The sequence below is a fragment of the Cydia amplana genome, chromosome 3 (assembly GCF_948474715.1).
Source record: "Cydia amplana chromosome 3, ilCydAmpl1.1, whole genome shotgun sequence".
NCBI classification, from domain to species: Eukaryota; Metazoa; Arthropoda; class Insecta; order Lepidoptera; family Tortricidae; genus Cydia; species Cydia amplana.
Genome location: NC_086071.1, coordinates 13,601,408 through 13,620,200, shown reverse-complemented (window position 1 = coordinate 13,620,200; position 18,793 = coordinate 13,601,408). Strand labels below are relative to the sequence as shown.

The window sequence follows — 18,793 nt, the reverse complement described above, 5'->3', positions numbered from 1 at the left end:
AGATTGTTTCGCAAGTACAGAATCGTATATAACTACCAGGAACAGACTAGGTACTTTTAACTGCAATTCATGCAAAGTCCGGTTTTCAATTAAGCGGATTTTCCACACATATATTGCAGCTGTTGGAAATACATCTATTTCGGCCCCATTTGTGCCTAATCTTCCCCACAAACAGTGTTAAACTAGTAATCCTTACGACTGCATGTCTACACAACCGCTATGAACGCAGGTGTGCTACGGTATCGCTACGAACATCTCACATTTCTTCTCACAAATGTAATAATGGCAATTGAAAAGCGAATGTTTATATGACATTTTAGATTTGCGCAGTTGCATTGTACGGGTATAACCCCACGAGTATTAAATCGCACAAAGAAAGAAAGTCGCTCATGTGTACTATTCCGTTGTTCCATCCGACGTTCTTCTTCCAAGGACGCCAAATGAAGTATGAAGAATTTATAAGCAGAGAGCACGTGCCCGCCCGCCGCTTCATTCTCGAGGCGGCTAGTCGAGAGTGTTCATAATGAGAATTGTGCAGACTTAATTAGAGTCGGTTTGATTGCAGGCGTGAGTGGCGTCAGCTGGGAGGAATGGTGGACCTACGACGGCATCTCAGGTGAGCTTGCACCGTTTTACTTGTTTTACTTTACTTTACATAAATATTCGATCTATTAGATGCATAGTCAGAGCATTATTAAAATGCTCAGTCTGTTGATCAATGCTCGATCTATGGATCCATGATCGATGGGTAATAAAGTGTAAATTAACTAGTCGATAATCAATCGTACGAATCCTAAACCAAAGAATGATTGACTATCGATGACATTTACTTATAATAAATCCATTTCCCCTATCCATTTGGCCTATAATAGCTCGGCTAAAAATATTATATCGTGATTTTTAGGTAGGTATCGACAAAGGTCCCACACCTTCGCCATGAAAATGACACACTTAAAGATAATTGTTTTACAAAAATAGTCACATTAACCAATATGAAATTTGGATGAATGCCATTTAAATTGTGATATAGTGAGCCAATGAGCGACACAACCCATTAGCATTGAAAGCAAAATTAAATTACATTTCAATATAAACTGCCAGCCTATTATGGATAGCTTTATCCATCTTTATCCACGTGATAAAATAACTGTCACTGTTTAACACCGTGGGAAAGAAAGTGACGGACACCGTTTTATCACGCTGTCACGTAGACAAGAACGACCATCATTTTATATACTCCACTCATCATAAAACGGTAGGTACTGTAATTAAATTAGTAACAAGTGGTTTAAACGGAACAATAGGTTTTAATTTGATAAAAACCACAAACGCGGTCCCATCAAAATACCAACATACCAACGCAGCCCCCTTTTTATTAGTACTCGGATATGGTTTAACCCGATAAATCGTTCAAAGGCAAAGCGGCACGAATATGGTTCGTGTAAAATCTCAATCCATTGACCTACCACAAGCGACGCAAAACATTACGTTTGCGAGCCGTATCAATTTCTCGTGCAGATAACATTTTTAGCAGTTTACGTGACGTGAAATTTATACGGGCGATTTATCTTGTATTCATATCGCGTTACTGGCAAAATTGTGAGGTGTGTTATCGCGTCATATGCGTACTTATATTTCACACTGTTCCTGATTACTATTCTCTTTGGGGATTTGCATTTCCCTGTAACAATGAAATTGTTTTCGTATTGTTTTATAAAAAGTATATTGAGAGCCACTCAAATATGCCTAGGCGATATTTTAAAGAACTGTTTTCTTCTATTCATTTGAATCACCTGCATGAAGAGCGCTGGCAAACTGGCGATTTGCAAGCGAGTTGAAAGCGAGGCGAGCGCGCAGCGAGATCGTCGCGAGCGCGCAACGTGTTCGCCGCGAGCGCGCAACGATCTCGCTGCGAGCACGCAACGATAACGCCGCGAGCACGCAACGAGTTCGGTCCCATTCCAGTATCGAAGCGAAATCGTTGCTAGCTCGCGGCGATATCATAACACAACGAATATTAAAACGATTCTGCCAATACACAATCATACCATAGGATAACGTTTAGTGACTGCAAAAAAAATGCCAAACTAAACCTACAGTTTTTTAATTGTCAGTCAAATTATTGCGTTGCAGTCTTATCTTAGTCTTACTCTACTTACCTAACATATATGGATTTCGATGTTTTAGATACCTGTACGGATATGATGGTCGTTCTTGTCTACGTGACAGCGTGATAAAACGGTGTCCGTCACTTTCTTTCCCACGGTGTTAAACAGTGACAGTTATTTTATCACGTGGATAAAGATGGATAAAGCTATCCATAATAGGCTGGCTGTTGTTTTTTCTTAAACACAATGTGTAGGGAAATTGAAAGTTCTTTTTAACTATTTTGAATAGCTTGAGTTTGTTCATCAATCTGCTGTTCTCCGGCAACGAAGTAGGGTAAACTCTACAAATAGTTAGCCACCGCGTTACTCGCTGCTCGCACCTCGTTCGAGCGTGGTGTCTATTTTTTTAGGGTTCCGTTCATTACTTCAAATGAAAATAAAACCGACCAAGTTTTATTAGCTTTATTTACCGTCGTTTCCCGACCCGTCTGTAAATGTGGGTTAACATGTATTCAAAACGAGAAATAGTTAATACCTAATAATTATAACCAGATAACTGTCGAATTTCATTGTATTATTAGTTTAGTATGTAGTTATAGTGTATTTTATACCTGGTACTGCCAACTATCATAATTTGGACAGTAAATCATGTGTAAATATAGTTCTGAACGCAAAAAGCATTTAAAGGAAAGTTCGCTAACGCGTGGCCATAAAGAGGGCGTGACCGCAACCGCTGCGCCGGCTTCCATGCAATTTTCAAGGTCGTAAATAATAAAACCGTGAACGCGTTCCAAAGCACTTTGGCTACTTTCATAGTTTCCCTATTGGAGTACTTTGCCATATTGAATGGTAATTGAGTAATGAATAAAATTCAATTATGTAGTGTATGGCAAAAATTATATAATTTACGTATGTTATAAAGAAGTTATTCTGTCCCAAAAAGAGGCGAACGCGTTTGGCGTGCGTGTGGGATACGTTAGCAGCATGAACGGTGACACTTAACATTGCTATAATTACCAGTAATACCTACCATCGCCTACACTGTTAACTGTCGGTATACCTTATTACAAAAGGCATAAGGTCCACCGATAATAATTAATAATTGTATTACTTAGCTATATTTTAAATATCGTAAGCCGGAAAGGTACATCATAGCTGCTGCATTGAAAAAACACCCTATCACCTGTACTTAGGGTTTGCAATCCGGATCCGAAATGAATGAAATTATCCGGATCTGGATCGGGATCCGCGGATCTTCCCATACATTTCGGCTCCATCGTGCAAACCCTACCTGTTGTACTAATAATGTATTTACACCTATGATGACGAAATAAAATTATTGATTGATTGATGGATAGTTAAAGAGTGTTGCTGTTTGTAGGTACCTCAATTAATAGCGGTAGTCGGAATACCGGTAACAGTGGCTTTATACAAAATCTACATAAGATAAAATCTGAATTTAAAATACTGATAAGCTACTCGTAGCTTTCACTGAGGATATATAGATACTGCGGATCGGATGCAGTCATACCGTGACATAACAAACCGAACATAATAGAAATATGTTCACATTGTTCACTAAATTCACGTGAATTCTTCGGAAATATCGACTATGAGTTTACAATACGAATCAATCACGTTGTCATTTTACTAGTAGGGTATTGTATACTAATTTTAATTACAACATTTTTTATTTATATAAAAAATAAAAATACGGGAAAGTTTTATAAAAAGCGCTAAATTGGTAGCCCTTATAAAGGCAATGCAAGGCATTAGTACAGCAACAAGCTATTGCAAAGGGCTAGCTTTATTGTTTCGCCTAGGATACTAGATGAATTTCTTAAGTAAAATGATTCTTATTAAAACACCGTAAAATAACATTAAAAAAACATTATTATATGTACCTAAAACCTAAGTATATAATATTGTACCCTTGCTATTAACTTTCATTTTGAAGCGCAGCTTAATGGTTTGAAATACACTATCACAAAGGTAGGATGCATTCACTGCTTATTTAATGGAAAAGGGTCTTCCGGTAGGTAACATTCGTTTTTGAGATATGACACCAGGAAAACCGTAGGGACCGTAGCCGATAAAATGTTACTATTTTTTTTTCAGAAATATTTAAAAAAGTACAGCTGTATTTTAAAATAAAAAGTAAATACAATGTATTCTAAAAATGTATTTATTGTATAATGCCTGGTGTTCATGTCTGGTGTTAAGAGCCAACAGGAGCTAAGATTTCAATATTTTAGGTAAATATACCCGTCTCGCTAACGGAAGCGGCTTCTAAAACTAGTGCGATAAGGACAAGGCGAAAAATCCTACGTAAAAATATCAAAAATCGAGGTTTCGTACTCGACTGTTTCCTCCTCCAAAACTTAACCAATCGTAACCAAATTTGGAAATCTAAATGATTATGACATTATCTGTGTCGGCCGTTTTGCTTTTTTGACTAATTGATGTTAGTTTTGAATAGCACGCCTCTCATTGCGGCATAGTCAATTAGGCCATTTTGGCCATTTTTGAAGGGCTCTAGCGCCTTAAAAAACAAAAATATCAAAAAAAGCAAAACGGTCCGACACAGATATTGACAATATTAATCTGTGTTGAAAAAAATCATTGCTCTAGCTTCAAAACCCACGGTGGAAACAGTCGAGTAGGTTTGTATGGAGAAATGACCACTCCTGTTGGCTCTTAAGAGTCGCCACGTAATTGCTTGGGTAACAAAATTATTTTATTTTATTTATTTAAGGTTTACCAACAGATACAACACTACAGAAAACACAAAAAAAGTACATGAATAAGTGTTTATCCAAATATAGATAAACACGACGTACGTTAATACTTAATGTATATCTAATTATGTAATTAAGACATAAAGTATAAAGTAATATAACATAATAATACTTATAGTTATGTTAGTAGAACTTATTCATGTAGCTAGCGTTTTTATACTATACTATTAGCGTTTTTATACAATTATATTTCTAAATATGTTATGTATATGTTAGTGTCAGTATATTTCTAAAAGTCATTTAAAAATAATTTTCTATTAAACAGGGCCAGCGTTCTGGGGTTTAATCAACCCAGAATGGTCTCTGTGCAACAAGGGCCGTCGCCAGTCCCCGGTCAACCTGGAGCCGGACAAACTGCTGTTTGACCCCAATCTACGGTTCTTACATATAGATAAGCATAGGGTGAGTATGGGTTAATCAACTTTTTCTTGTCACACGTTGCTATGGTTACGGTCGCCTGAGTCACTCTTAAAATTCTAGGTTTTTCGTATTTAAATGAACCAAACTTGCATTTTATGGTAGTTATAAGTGTACGGCCTGAGTGGACGCTCGAGTTGGGCGTGCAGCGGGGCGGGGCGTGCGGCGTGCATGTCAAACAAATGCAAGCGTATAGGAGCGGCCTTAGTGCACGCTGCTCACATCACGCGTGAGCCCGACGCCACGTTGCACGCCCCGCCGAACGCTCCGCTCCGAGCGTCCACTCAGGCCTTACACTAAGACCTTTCTATAATGGGACATCTACTGAGCATGTTAGTAGAACATGGTACAGCAGTTCTTCTAACAATCTATGCTACTATTGCTGATATCCCCCCAAATTATAACTTTTCATTACTATACTGAAATATATATAAAGCCATAAAAATTTAATCCAAAGCCAATACAAAGCCATAAAAATCGAAGTATTTTTAACTTAGTACTGTAAATAGGACACAAAGAGGTACAAGTTTGCTGGACGTGTTGCGTTTTTCAACCATATAAGCAATTTAACATAAAATAATTGTCAATTATTAATTTATAATATAAAATATTAATTATTCTTATTTACAAATATTTAGCAAGTATCCAATAAATAACTAAATTAAAAACAAACACAACAAAGTTAAATGCAAAATTACTACCTATAATATAATTATCTGTATTTTATGTTTAGGTTTTTTCTCTTAAACCAATTTAGATGAGATTGGGTATCATGAAAATCATCATTAAACACAGACGAAGCTGGTTTCTGGTTTTCAAAATATTTCGACTTTTACATCAGTTATTTTATAGCATTAATTTATTTTTGTACAATATAGCAGGTACCTAATAATTAACTTATTTAACGAACAACGCATGATTTATTTTAAAGCAAGCCAGTAAATTTCATCCACATTACGAATTCAACATTTATTTCAGGTAATTATTCAATTTGTTAACCTCAATTTATTGCTAAGGCGTTTATTGCTCGCAGATAAATGGGCTGATAAGCAATACGGGTCACTCCGTGATATTCACGGTGGAGAACGAGACTCGACACCACATCAACATCACTGGGGGCCCGCTCTCCTATAAGTATCAGTTTCACGAAATACATATACATTACGGGCTTCATGATCAATTTGGTTCAGAGCACGCCATCAACGGATATTCGTTTCCTGCTGAGGTAAGCAACAAACTTATTCCTTTTAAGTAGGTACTTAGGGAGTTATGTATAGTTCTGTTCACCTTTTGTGCGTATTTTTATTTGTATTTAAGCGAAGTGAAAGACTTAACATTTTTTTTATACTTATGTTAAATAGGAGAGTAGGAATGTTATTATTGTATGCCTGTCTTTCTAAATACCGAACAGCTAATTTACTTTAAGTTTGGTTTAGATTAAAACAAAAAAAAAATCGGCCAAGTGCGAGTCGGATTCGCGCACGGAGGGTTCCGCACTATCAACAAAAAATAGAGCAAAACAAGCAAAAAAACGGTCACCCATCCAAGTACTGACCCCGCCCGACGTTGCTTAACTTCGGTCAAAAATCACGTTTGTTGTATGGGAGCCCCACTTAAATCTTTATTTTATTCTGTTTTTAGTATTTGTTGTTATAGCGGCAACAGAAATACATCATTTGTGAAAATTTCAACTGTCTAGCTATCACGGTTCGTGAGAAACAGCCTGGTGACAGACGGACGGACGGACAGCGGAGTCTTAGTAATAGGGTCCCGTTTTTAGGGTTCCGTAGCCAAATGGCAAAAAACGGAACCCTTATAGATTCGTCATGTCTGTCTGTCCGTCTGTCTGTCCGTCTGTCTGTCCGTCCGTATGTCACAGCCACTTTTCTCCGAAACTATAAGAACTATACTGTTGAAACTTGGTAAGTAGATGTATTCTGTGAACCGCATTAAGATTTTCACACAAAAATAGAAAAAAAACAATTAATTTTTGGGGTTCCCCATACTTCGAACTGAAACTCAAAATTTTTTTTTTCATCGAACCCATACGTGTGGGGTATCTATGGATAGGTCTTCAAAAATGATATTGAGGTTCCTAATATCATTTTTTTCTAAACTGAATAGTTTGCGCGAGAGACACTTCCAAAGTGGTAAAATGTGTGTCCCCCCCCCCCCCCCCCTAACTTCTAAAATAAGAGAATGATAAAACTAAAAAAAATATATGATGTACATTACCATGTAAACTTCCACCGAAAATTGGTTTGAACGAGATCTAGCAAGTAGTTTTTTTTTAATACGTCATAAATCGCCTAAATACGGAACCCTTCATGGGCGAGTCCGACTCGCACTTGGCCGCTTTTTACCCTTTGGTACGGAACCCTAAAAACACAACTATTGTTATATCAGAACTTGTAAGGTATTTAGTTTATGTATTTTTATTTCCCAAAATATTCGCCGCTTCTTAGATATTTGACTGAATATCCTTCAAAAGTCACTAAACATTGTATTTAGCGTCTTTCAACAAACAATTTCCTTCCTCTACTAAAACATTATTTATCTAGCAAGAAAGTAAGCCTTCACAAAGTTACATTGCCGAATAAACACGTTACTCCGACAGTAAATTTTATCAAAGATTCTTTCGAGAGGTCTCAAAAGAAGGCGTAACAGATGTTTTCACACGCATCGGCCGGCTCCGACACGGAGACGCCGAAATCCCAAACGTAATCCCGACGAACGACTGCGAGCCAACTCGAGCGCGATTCGTGTTTATTTATGTGACAAATTCTTACGCAGCCACTTTAAATCCCAAAATCATGTGCTCATTCTTGTGTACATTTTTTACTCTTTATCTTTAGACAAGCGAGAAAAAAGCTTTAAAAATAAAACGTTTGGTATATGCCTTTTTAAAGCATAAATCAGTTGATCGCTTTATTGTTTTTATCAACATTTTATCAGCTATTTAATTTGCACTGAATATATTATGTAGCTATACCTACCATAAGTAACAAAACACGATTTAAGTTATTCAGAAAGCGTTTAATAAAAAAGTTAAGACAATTTAGAGATATAGAACAATAACGCGCTTTTGAGTATACGATGTACCAGTATAACAATTTAATACATTTATTCATTTAGGTACTGAAATAAAAATAGGAATTGAATTTTGCTACCAACTCGTAATAGCGAAACTGTCCTCCTACGTAACAAACTATGCACTAAGTAATGGATGGATGGATGTTAGGTAGTAAATTCCAGAGTTATCGTGCAATTTAAATAAAGGATTTTTTAATTATTTTAATAATTAACTTCACTTAACACCACGAAATCCAAAAGTCGTCTGTCATACGCTGTCTCCGGATGGAACAGTAAAAAATCTCTCCCAGCCAAGTACAACTAAATAAGGTTTACGTTAAATTGTTTTACCAAAAACTTTAGACATTTAAAGGACGTTTCTTGTGCAATATAATGCTGCAGAGCATACACTGAAACACATTGTAAGACCCATTAATTCAAACTTTTCCATTCTTGCAGATTCAAATATTTGGTTTCAATTCGCAGCTTTATTCAAATTTCTCTGAAGCACTGCACAAAGCTCAAGGAATTGTTTCGATCTCGCTTCTCCTACAGGTAACTTCAAGCATTTGATTCATCTTAGTTATAGGGTAGAAATTATTCACAAATAAATACATAGAAAGCAACCATATCTCAGGAACTAATTTATGTCATGAACAAGTTCTGCTTTGTATTAGGCAGAGTCACTACCGACTCAGCTAAGAGGCCGTTTAAGTTGCGTGATCCGCCAAATAATAATTTAAAGCAAAGTACCGGCGCAATAATGTACTAAGCAAGGCAATGCTTTTATTAATTCATTGAATTTTATTTACCCAAGTATGCTTTTATAGTAATTGGAAATATCGAAATAGTGTCTGACCACACCTATTCATAGGTTCAACCCAAACTGCGGGATTAATTAAGGAAATTGGAATTTTCTGCGCACCATTGGATTATCCACCAAAGCTATTAGTTCAAATTAAGAACTACCTGAGTGAAGGTAAAAACTATAGTGCTAGTCACTATCGGGTCGGAATTCCACATTTGGGAAGCGTTTCATTAATTTTCATTAATGGTTTTTGATGACAAGATATGTAATTTATATTTATAGAAATATTATACATTTTAGTTTATCTTTCTACAACAATCATGAATAGAAAATATTAATCGTTACAGCTCGGAGATTTATCAAATCCTGAATTAAGGATTTTGACTGAAGAACTAGAAAATATTAAATATGGGGGTAAGCGACTCACACTAACAACAACACAGCTAGCGTCGTCGTAGCGACTTGGAGCCCGATTCTGATTTTATTTTCTTGTTATGAAACGGTTTTGGATATGATGTGTCAACTGTCAACACTTCAACAGTGATATTTCTGCAACAGAAATCACCAATCTGAATCGGGATCTGGGACTGTCTCGTAGATATATTACCTATATCCTCTAGCCGCCCAGAGACCTATAAAAAAGTCTCCTGTTCCATTCTAATTTGAATTCTGTGTTGACAAAATAAAATTTAATTTTGCTTGGCAAGGTTTGACGTATGGGCGGCTAGAGGATATACCTGTAAAGTATATGTAGGTATACCTAAACTAGATTCTCGGTAGGTATATATTATTTGATCTCGGTATTTTTCAAGATGCCGCATAGAAATTAGCGCTATTTAGGTAGGTTTTAAAGGTATATGCAACAATGAAACATTCGCTTGCTTCAATTTGCTGCATTTTGAATAAATATCCCGGAATACTCAGATCTAGATCTAGATTTAATGTACTCACAAGCGTAAAACGCTTATAACAAAGCACTTCAATCAATCAATGATCTTGGGGCCATTCCATATAAAACACAAGATTTTTATAAAATTTTGCACTTTTGCCACACATTTACTGCTGTCCGCTAATACCCACATCGGATATCGTCCAAAGTCATAAATCAAATGCTGACCAAGTCTCTAACTTATTCTACCTGAACTTTATCTAACGGATAAAATATATCTACGCACGACATTTTGTTTTATGAGAAAAATGTTTTTGTTGAATCGATTTAAGTATATAGGTATAGCTCTATTTTATAATATAGGTATAGCTGCGAGGTTGAATCCTGATATGACTCGCAAAAGCGAACTTACTGTAGAAATAACACTCGATCGCATATGTTACAATAAGATAAAGATAAGATAAGATAAAAGATACTTTATTCAAGTAGGCATAATTACAATGCGCTTATGAATTAGGTAGACCGGCTCCAACCCTACACCTCTGCCCCGAGAAGATTTAAATCCCCCCCTCAATTGGAGGAGGGTATCCCAATATGGGACCGGCAACAAACTTGGCGGGACACATCTTTAAAAAAAATACATCTTATAATTAACATGCATTTCGAGAAAATAAGGAAAAATAAATACAATTTAAATTACTATAGAATTCATGCAATGTTGTTGTTGAATAGATTGGAGGTGTATTAACTATAGTGATTGAACTCTTACCAGGAGCGGAGATGCCAATAAACAAGCTATCGGTGCGAGGCCTGTTGCCCGACACCGACTACTACATGACGTACGACGGATCCACGACGGCTCCTGCCTGCTTCGAGACCGTCACGTGGATCATTATCAACAAGCCCATCTACATCACTAAGCAACAGGTACTAATTAACTACTATGAATTGTACTAATTTACCTTAGAGGATAGCATGACGCCATTAATCAAATACCGTTTAGAACCTGAATTTGCCTGGCCTATTTAAGCTGTTTTAGTAGTGGAGTTAAATCGTAATTTTGTCCATAATGGCTCCCATGGTTCACGAATTACGACACCACAACATTTACAAGGAACATAAAAATAGAACAATATGTGGGTTTTTAACTGTATTTAAAAAGTGTTGAACCATTTGAATACATTTAATAATAAAATATACTTGGTCAAGCAAATCTTGTCAGTAAAAAAATTTAAAAATCGCAGGTTAGCAACACTACGTTTGAATTGTTCGAAAATCGGGTGTCATTTATATCTTATCTGTAGAACTATTTTGTATACAATTCATCGTTGTTCGATGTACCTACATTGCTGCTTTTTGTTCGTTTCCTAGGGATACCCTACTTTAGTTTGCTTTACATTGCTACTGACATATCCGGCTAGGTAAATAAATAAATATAGCACATTTATCATATACATATTACACAAAAAAAAAATCAGAAATAAAATGTATGAAGAGATAAATCAAATAATGTTTCCAGTTATATGGCACATACAAGTGTATACAAATGGGTTCAGCATATTGCATTACGCGCACCATTTGTTTAAGACATGCACATGCGAGCTGCTAGATTGCGCTTCAAGAAATAGCCACACGGCGTTCACTCGACTCCGAGATTGCGAACAGTTTCCACTAGCACTTAATTTCCCCAACGCAAACGGAAAACATAAGCAATGATTTATATTAACAGCCACACAACGCGGCACTTTCAGTTTACTTTTAACACGTACATAATTCACGACGGAGTCTTTGTCTAAAGGCGAGGGACGTGAGTTGTTTATTGTAGCGTGAGCACAAATGAAAATGTTATTACGCTGCCCCGGCCACGGCTGAATACACAGAAACTACGCTAACTAGATGCCGCAGTGACGCCAGCACCCGTCTCCACTTCCTGGCGCTGACGACGTCCTCAATTCATATTTTTTCATGTCTCAATTCGCACCCTAAAACAAAAAATAACAGTTGTAGGTAACTAGTTATTTACAAACAATTTTTACGTAAGTCAAAGTACCAAATCGAAAGTAATTGAAATGTACCTTTAATTCAGTGCCAAAAACTGCACTTCACGGTTTTAGAGGATTTTCCTATCGCGAGCACGACTGTGGAATGAAATCCCTGCCGAGGTTTCCTATAAAGACTAATATGGGGTAACTAAAAAAAGGATATAGGATCAAAAACAAGTGCCCATAGGCTACGGTAACCGCTTTACATTAGGCGGCACTACTCTCGTGTATCAGCAACATGCTATGAAATAAATAATAATAATTGTAATTGGATAAAAATTACGCCTAAGCGGAGGCTCATATTTCATGGCAGATTGGATACTGACATCATATGTAGTGGCGGGCCTAGCCTAGCTAAGCCTTACCTTAGCCTAGTCCCATCTCTCTCTGTAATACCGTCTGTCTGACTTCCCACGGGCAACGTTAATTGCGGACGCGAATTACGTTAAGATAATTTTCGACACTAGAGGTTCCCTTTATGTCCGCTTTCCTGTCGAATCAACAGCGGTCGCGTGTATGCAGCCCGTTAATTCTACCGTGGCTCCACACTCTACAGTCTACACTAACGTAAAAGGAAAAATTTTCAATTTACCTGAAATCGCTCGCTGCCTTTGTACATGTTTACAACGTAATAACGAAAGCGGAACGCTCTGTTATCGTATCCAATAATGCTAAAAGTCTTCGAGTAAGTGTACTGAATTTGAGGTAATTCGATTAAGAGTTGAATCAGTGTGAAGAGGACAAGGATTTTATTAGAAAAGTGTAAATTGCTGAATGTCAACAACTCAATGTACATAGGAGTTTGTTTCTTTATTCATACATCGTCACCATTAAATAATCAAGACGTATGAAGCACGAGTTATTTCCACTGTCAAATAATGTTCACTATAGGTTAATTTCTTGTAAGAATAACTAAAGGAGTTGATAACTTGTTCATACAAGTCTGATTGTAAATTACAAGTTGTAGCTAGTGCAGTGTGGCGCGCAGCCCGAGGCAGCCGATGCGCGCCACCCCAAGACTGCTTGGCAACTCCACGTCTATCATATTAATATTTAATACATGCGACAATTGAATATGTTTATAGACAAAATAAATTATTTTTTTCCGAGCTGGGAAAAGGTATCTTATATAGGTATCGCAGGAATAACAATTCACATATTAAATATATATTAGTTTGTGATATCATTGTGTGAAATTGCGCGCAAAGTTTGATATATTGTTTTTCTACTCCCGTACTTTTATTTGTCATTTAAAGGGTCGTGCACACATCTTTAAAACCCTATCTTAAAGTTGTCAAGACAAGTCTTTAGTCTATTCCCTAAAAAAGCATTTGTGCATACACGCAGTATCTTTTTGGCTCTTTTACAATACTTTGTGTGGCCACTTAAAAAATACATTGTTGCCAACCTTACAGACGTAACACACTGTCGCACCGCAACGCGACCTTGGTTCGTCGCACCCATAAGTGAGAGCGAGAAAGAAATATATATTTCTCGCTCTCGCTTATGAGTGTGAATGTCATATCTGACAAATAAGTGAACCATAGACATGTTTTTTTTAATGTCATTCATCCTTTTCCCGCTCGTACCCTCCATTCTTTGCTACTTGAATATTGTGAATCTTGAATATGAATACTATTGTGCCTGTCGAATGAAAAATTTACCTTTTGTGTTAAAAAACAGTGTGTCTTTCAAGTTAAAATGGATGAAGACAAAAACTTAGTGTCTACGCCTGAAGAAATATCAGTAATAGCACAAGAATCACTAAAAACAGGTAGATACCGTAGGTAGAAGTCCACTAGATGACATGAAAAATATTTGTTAAATTTACAATTCTATTTCAAGGTAAGTGTTTGGTCGTAGAAAAAGTATTGTATGCAACGTTGTTTAACCCCTCTTAAACAACGGTTGCATAAAATACTATTATTCCATTTTTATCTGTGAGTAAGTACCTGTAATTGGCTTTGAATTCTTACCTAAATGTGTATAAGTGTAAGGCCAGAGTGGACGCTCGAGTTGGGCGTGCAGCGTGCGGGGCGGGGCGTGCGGCGTGCATGTTAAACAATGCAAACGTATAGGAGCGGCCTTAGCGCACGCTGCTCAAATCCCTTGGGAGCTCGACGCCACGCTGCACGCCCCGCCGAACGCTCCGCTTCGAGTGTCGACTCAGGCCTTACACTAATGTTTTTGTAGCTGTTGGTACCCCTTAAAAATAAAAATAAATAAATAATACTCATACTCATACTCATTTATTCATAATATTATTATATATTACACGTCACAATTTTATTTACATGAGATAGATTACTAGGTTGTTTAATGCTACAGAGATTAGATTATTATTACAGTTTCGGTTATAGTTCAATATGTCAATTAATTTTATAATAGTAAGCGTTATATAAATAAAAATTAAATTTGATCCATGATGTTATGTTGAATATACCTAAATTGAGTCATAATTTCAAATTGTAGAATTCATTCAGGCTATAAAAAGCGTGAGAGAGGAGCCATTTTTTCAATTCTCGCGTAAATGAGTTCGACGATTCTATTAAAGTAATGTCTATGGGCAATTTGTTAAATACTTTTGGGCCCAGTACCTGCATGGTCTTGGAGGACTTAGTCAGTCGGTGGCTGGCAGGCAGTAGGCGTTCTTTGCTTCCTAGACGGGTACGGGTGAGCTTGCTTGTATTAAATGTGTGTCTGTATGTGTGTACGTGTTTGGCAATATTAAAAATGTATTGTGATGGTAGCGTTAGAATGTTGTTATCAATAAAAAGTTGTTTGGCTGGTGATCCTGGTGGGGACATGGATATTATTCTGACCGCACGTTTTTGTAAGACGAACACGCGATGCCATTCTGCCGCTGAACCCCATAGTTCAAGGCCGTAGCACATTGTTGAGTGGAACAGGGAGAAGTAGCTGGTGCGCAGTTGCTTCTGGGGTAGCACGTGAGCTAACCTTCCGAGCGCAAAACACGCACCTGACAATTTGCCGCATATAGCATCTATGTGCTTGTCCCATTTAAGGGATGAGTCTAGGGTGACACCGAGAAATTTCGTATTGTGTACTTGTCCGATATTTGTGTCGTCGATCTGAACGTTTAGGGGCTTGGGAGGCTTGCCGCCGAGATTTATGTGTAGGAGTTGTGTTTTTGATAAATTTAGAACTAGGCCGTTATTGGTGAACCAATACTGCATCTGTCTTATATCGTCACTTATGAGTTCTTCCAGACTTTGTACAGAATTGGCTGTTATTACGTCACATGCATCGTCAGCAAATAGGTACATGTCGCCACGGACGATTGAGGGTAGGTCATTGACCTGTATCAGAAAGCATAAATTAGCTAATGACGACCCCTGCGGGACGCCTATGTCGATGCCACCTAAATCTGATTGTACCTGGCCGTTTTGCAAGGACACCACTTGTTGTCGATCTTTCAGAAATTCTAGCAACATCCCTAAGTGATGGATTTTTTTTGCCAAAACATCATGGTTACATAAGTCGAAGGCGCGAGTCATGTCACATAGTAAAATGGCTACGTGAGATGATTTTTCTTTAGCAACCATGATTTTTTGTATTGTTTCGCGTATTACGTTTATGCACGATCTGTTTTTTCTATAAGCATATTGCTTATCGCTGATTAAGCCGGAACGTTCTAAAAATGATGTAAGTCGTTGACAAAGACAATGTTCGAACAGTTTTCCAACTGCCGGGATTATGCTTATAGGTCTGTAATTTTTAATGTCATCATTTTGTCCTTTGCCTTTGTAAATAGGTACAACCTTTACCATCTTTAGGATGGACGGGTAGATGCCTTGTTTCATAAGGGCGTTAAAAATACTAACTAATTGGCTTAACAGGTAAGGTAATGCCACTTTGAGCAATTTCGTGGATATGTTGTAGAAGTCATATGTATTTTTACAAGCAATTTTATACATAACGCTTTGGTATAGTTCCTTTTCGCTAATTGGAGGTAAGTAAACCGACGAGTCGCTTGGATCGGACGTCTTACGTAATAATGTGTTTGCTAAGGTCGGGTTAGCGGTGGGCGCTTGAACAGTTGCAGCGGCAGATAGGAAAAATGTGTTTATTTCGTTTGCCAAACGGTTTGCTGATTGATAATGCGCTCCAGTGCTATCCCTTAGTGCGTAAGACAGTGAAGCCGAGAGGGTAATTCAGGTGCTGGGCATCCCTGCGTTTCCTTAATTCAGTCCCAGGCGGTGTAATGTCTTACACCATAAATCGTCTGCAATAGACGCTAAGGCCAATGATATCAGACCTGCTAGCATGAGTTGCGTTCTCGCGGCCGACTCCATACATCTAGCGCGACTACAAAGATGGCTCGTGCGCGAGATCGCAACTCATGCCAGCCGGTCAGAAAGTATTACACGTTTGATCGTTTAATAGAAAACACGCACTTAAGTTAACACATGGTTATGCTACAGTTACACGGGCTACGTCGGCTGATGCAGGGCGATGCGCGCCACCCCAAGGCGCCGCTCGGCAACAACTTTAGACCTCCACAACCGCTCCATCATCGAGCGCTGCGTACCAATATCGACTTTGACCTGACCAAGGTAATATAGAGCGAACTATCCAACAGGCCAATTCGAACGTACACTGACATCAGAATGATATTTGAATCGTGTTATTTAGCTATCGTGCGTCTCTCCCGCCCCAACATAAAACACACGCCGAGTTTGTTGGGATACCCTCCTCCAATTGAGGGGGGATTTAAATCTTCTCTAGGCAGAGGTGTAGGGTTGGAGCAGGTGTAGCTTTATTTGACGTTCATAAGCGCATTGTAATATGCCTACTTGAATAAACTATAAAAAACATGAATTAATAACATGATTCAAATTACAGTCAGGTACACGTAGGTATCTACGTTCGAATTGGCCTGCAAGTCTAATTTTAATAAAATTGTCAAAATTTGTTTATAATAACCATTAAATTGTAGGCAAGCCGTTATGAAAACGAATTGATTCTCCCTCCTGCACTCCTCAATCAGGGTTGATGACCCGCGACCCACTCATATACACTGCATCTTATAATTTTTGACCAAGTTATATAAATAATAATATTGTTTCAGTACCCCGGAAAATCTTGCCCGAGTATGCATCGAGATATGCATTATAAAGGTAAGATAAATAACATAAGAATGTTTTCTTGCTAGGCAGAGCCACGGGGGATGCCACTTATACTGACTGCTCTCTACTTGCATTTTGCACTTGCCTTTTAGTGTAAGGCCTGAGTGGACGTTCGAAGCAGAGCGTTCGGCGGGACGTGCAGCGTGGCGTCGGGCGCACAAGTAATTTGAGCAGCGTGCACTAAGGCCGTTCCTATACGCTTGCTTTTGTTTAACATGCACGCCGCACGCTCCGCCCCGCTGCACGCCCAACTCGAGCATCCACTCAGGCCTTACACTTATGGGGTCAACTTGCGCCCCCGTTAATGCCCTTAAAAATATTGTACTTATACCAAAGGGTTGGCGAGTCTTAAGATCTATGTTTTGAACATTGTTTTCTGAAGATTTTGTTTTAGTTTTAATTGTATAACATGCTAATACAACTATTGTTTTTATGACATATTATATGTGCGTTAATTAATTTACTTGTGCTTTTTTTCAGCCAAAAGCTGGACTCAGTACTGAAGACTTCTATACATGTGTTATAACGACGATCATTCGTATGTTAAGCTACGTAGAAAACAATGTACTTAAACCAATTAATTTTATTTTGTATATACTCTTGTACAGTCTTGTTAAAAAATTATACTTCCCTTGAGTTAAATAAAGTATCAAAATGTAGATTCGATGATATTGTAATACTAATAGCTGATCATGTCATATCAATACTTACATAATCAAAGTTCGCTTAGAGAGCCATATCCTTAATTATGTAGTTCGATTGGAATTACCGTAAAAATGTAATATATAGATAGTAGTAAAGAATTTTAGGTAAATTATAGTTTGAAACATCGGCCTCTTAAATAAGTTAAATATTGTATACTTTCGGATAGATTTGCCCACAACATCGGGTCTGTTATATTTACGTAATTTACAAAGTAGTGAACATAGTAATTAAGGAATCACTCATATGAACGGTTTTGTATCCTTTACACATGTACTATTTAGATTATACGCAAAATACACAAATTGAGTACTTATGTAAAAATATATTACTATTAATAATTAATTCGATTAGGTAGGTACATAAAAACCCTAAATTCATTTGTTTTACCTACTTTATTGAAGCTGTCATTTATTGTTTTCAATTAAGAATAATTTTATTGGTTATAGTATTTCGTTACAAATAAGTATTATCACATAGTACTATTATTAGTTACATTGATCCATAAAAACTGGACACAAAAAAACAAACGTAAGTTGTTTAAAAATCCTTTGGTTGTCAATCTAAATACCTATGTGATCGATTTTGCATAACTATCGTCTGTTATAACATTGAACGGATGATGCCATAATTACTCAAACATATTAAGTATTATTTTACATATAGGTATACTGATATTAATGAAATTATTTCATATCAATTGATAGATGCTTTGTACTTATATTTATTTGTTTACTTAATTTTACCTAAACTGTTAAAATAACTTTCATACAAGTAGGACCTAAAATTGTTTTAAATTAATAAATG

General features: G+C 37.2%; 1 protein-coding gene across 1 annotated transcript in view; it reads left to right on the top strand.

Moving 5' to 3' along the window:
- LOC134662799 (carbonic anhydrase-related protein 10-like) overlaps window positions 1–18,200 on the top strand; it is a 43,465-nt gene extending 25,265 nt beyond the window's left edge. The window contains exons 3-11 of the mRNA XM_063519104.1: window positions 566–616; window positions 5,172–5,308; window positions 6,357–6,548; window positions 8,855–8,950; window positions 9,551–9,617; window positions 10,865–11,019; window positions 16,580–16,711; window positions 17,227–17,275; window positions 17,765–18,200. Of these exons, the coding sequence (XP_063375174.1) occupies window positions 566–616; window positions 5,172–5,308; window positions 6,357–6,548; window positions 8,855–8,950; window positions 9,551–9,617; window positions 10,865–11,019; window positions 16,580–16,711; window positions 17,227–17,275; window positions 17,765–17,787 (902 nt within the window). The 3' untranslated portion in view covers window positions 17,788–18,200. The remainder of the gene's footprint in view (window positions 1–565; window positions 617–5,171; window positions 5,309–6,356; window positions 6,549–8,854; window positions 8,951–9,550; window positions 9,618–10,864; window positions 11,020–16,579; window positions 16,712–17,226; window positions 17,276–17,764) is intronic.
- Window positions 18,201–18,793: the final 593 nt, after the last annotated feature.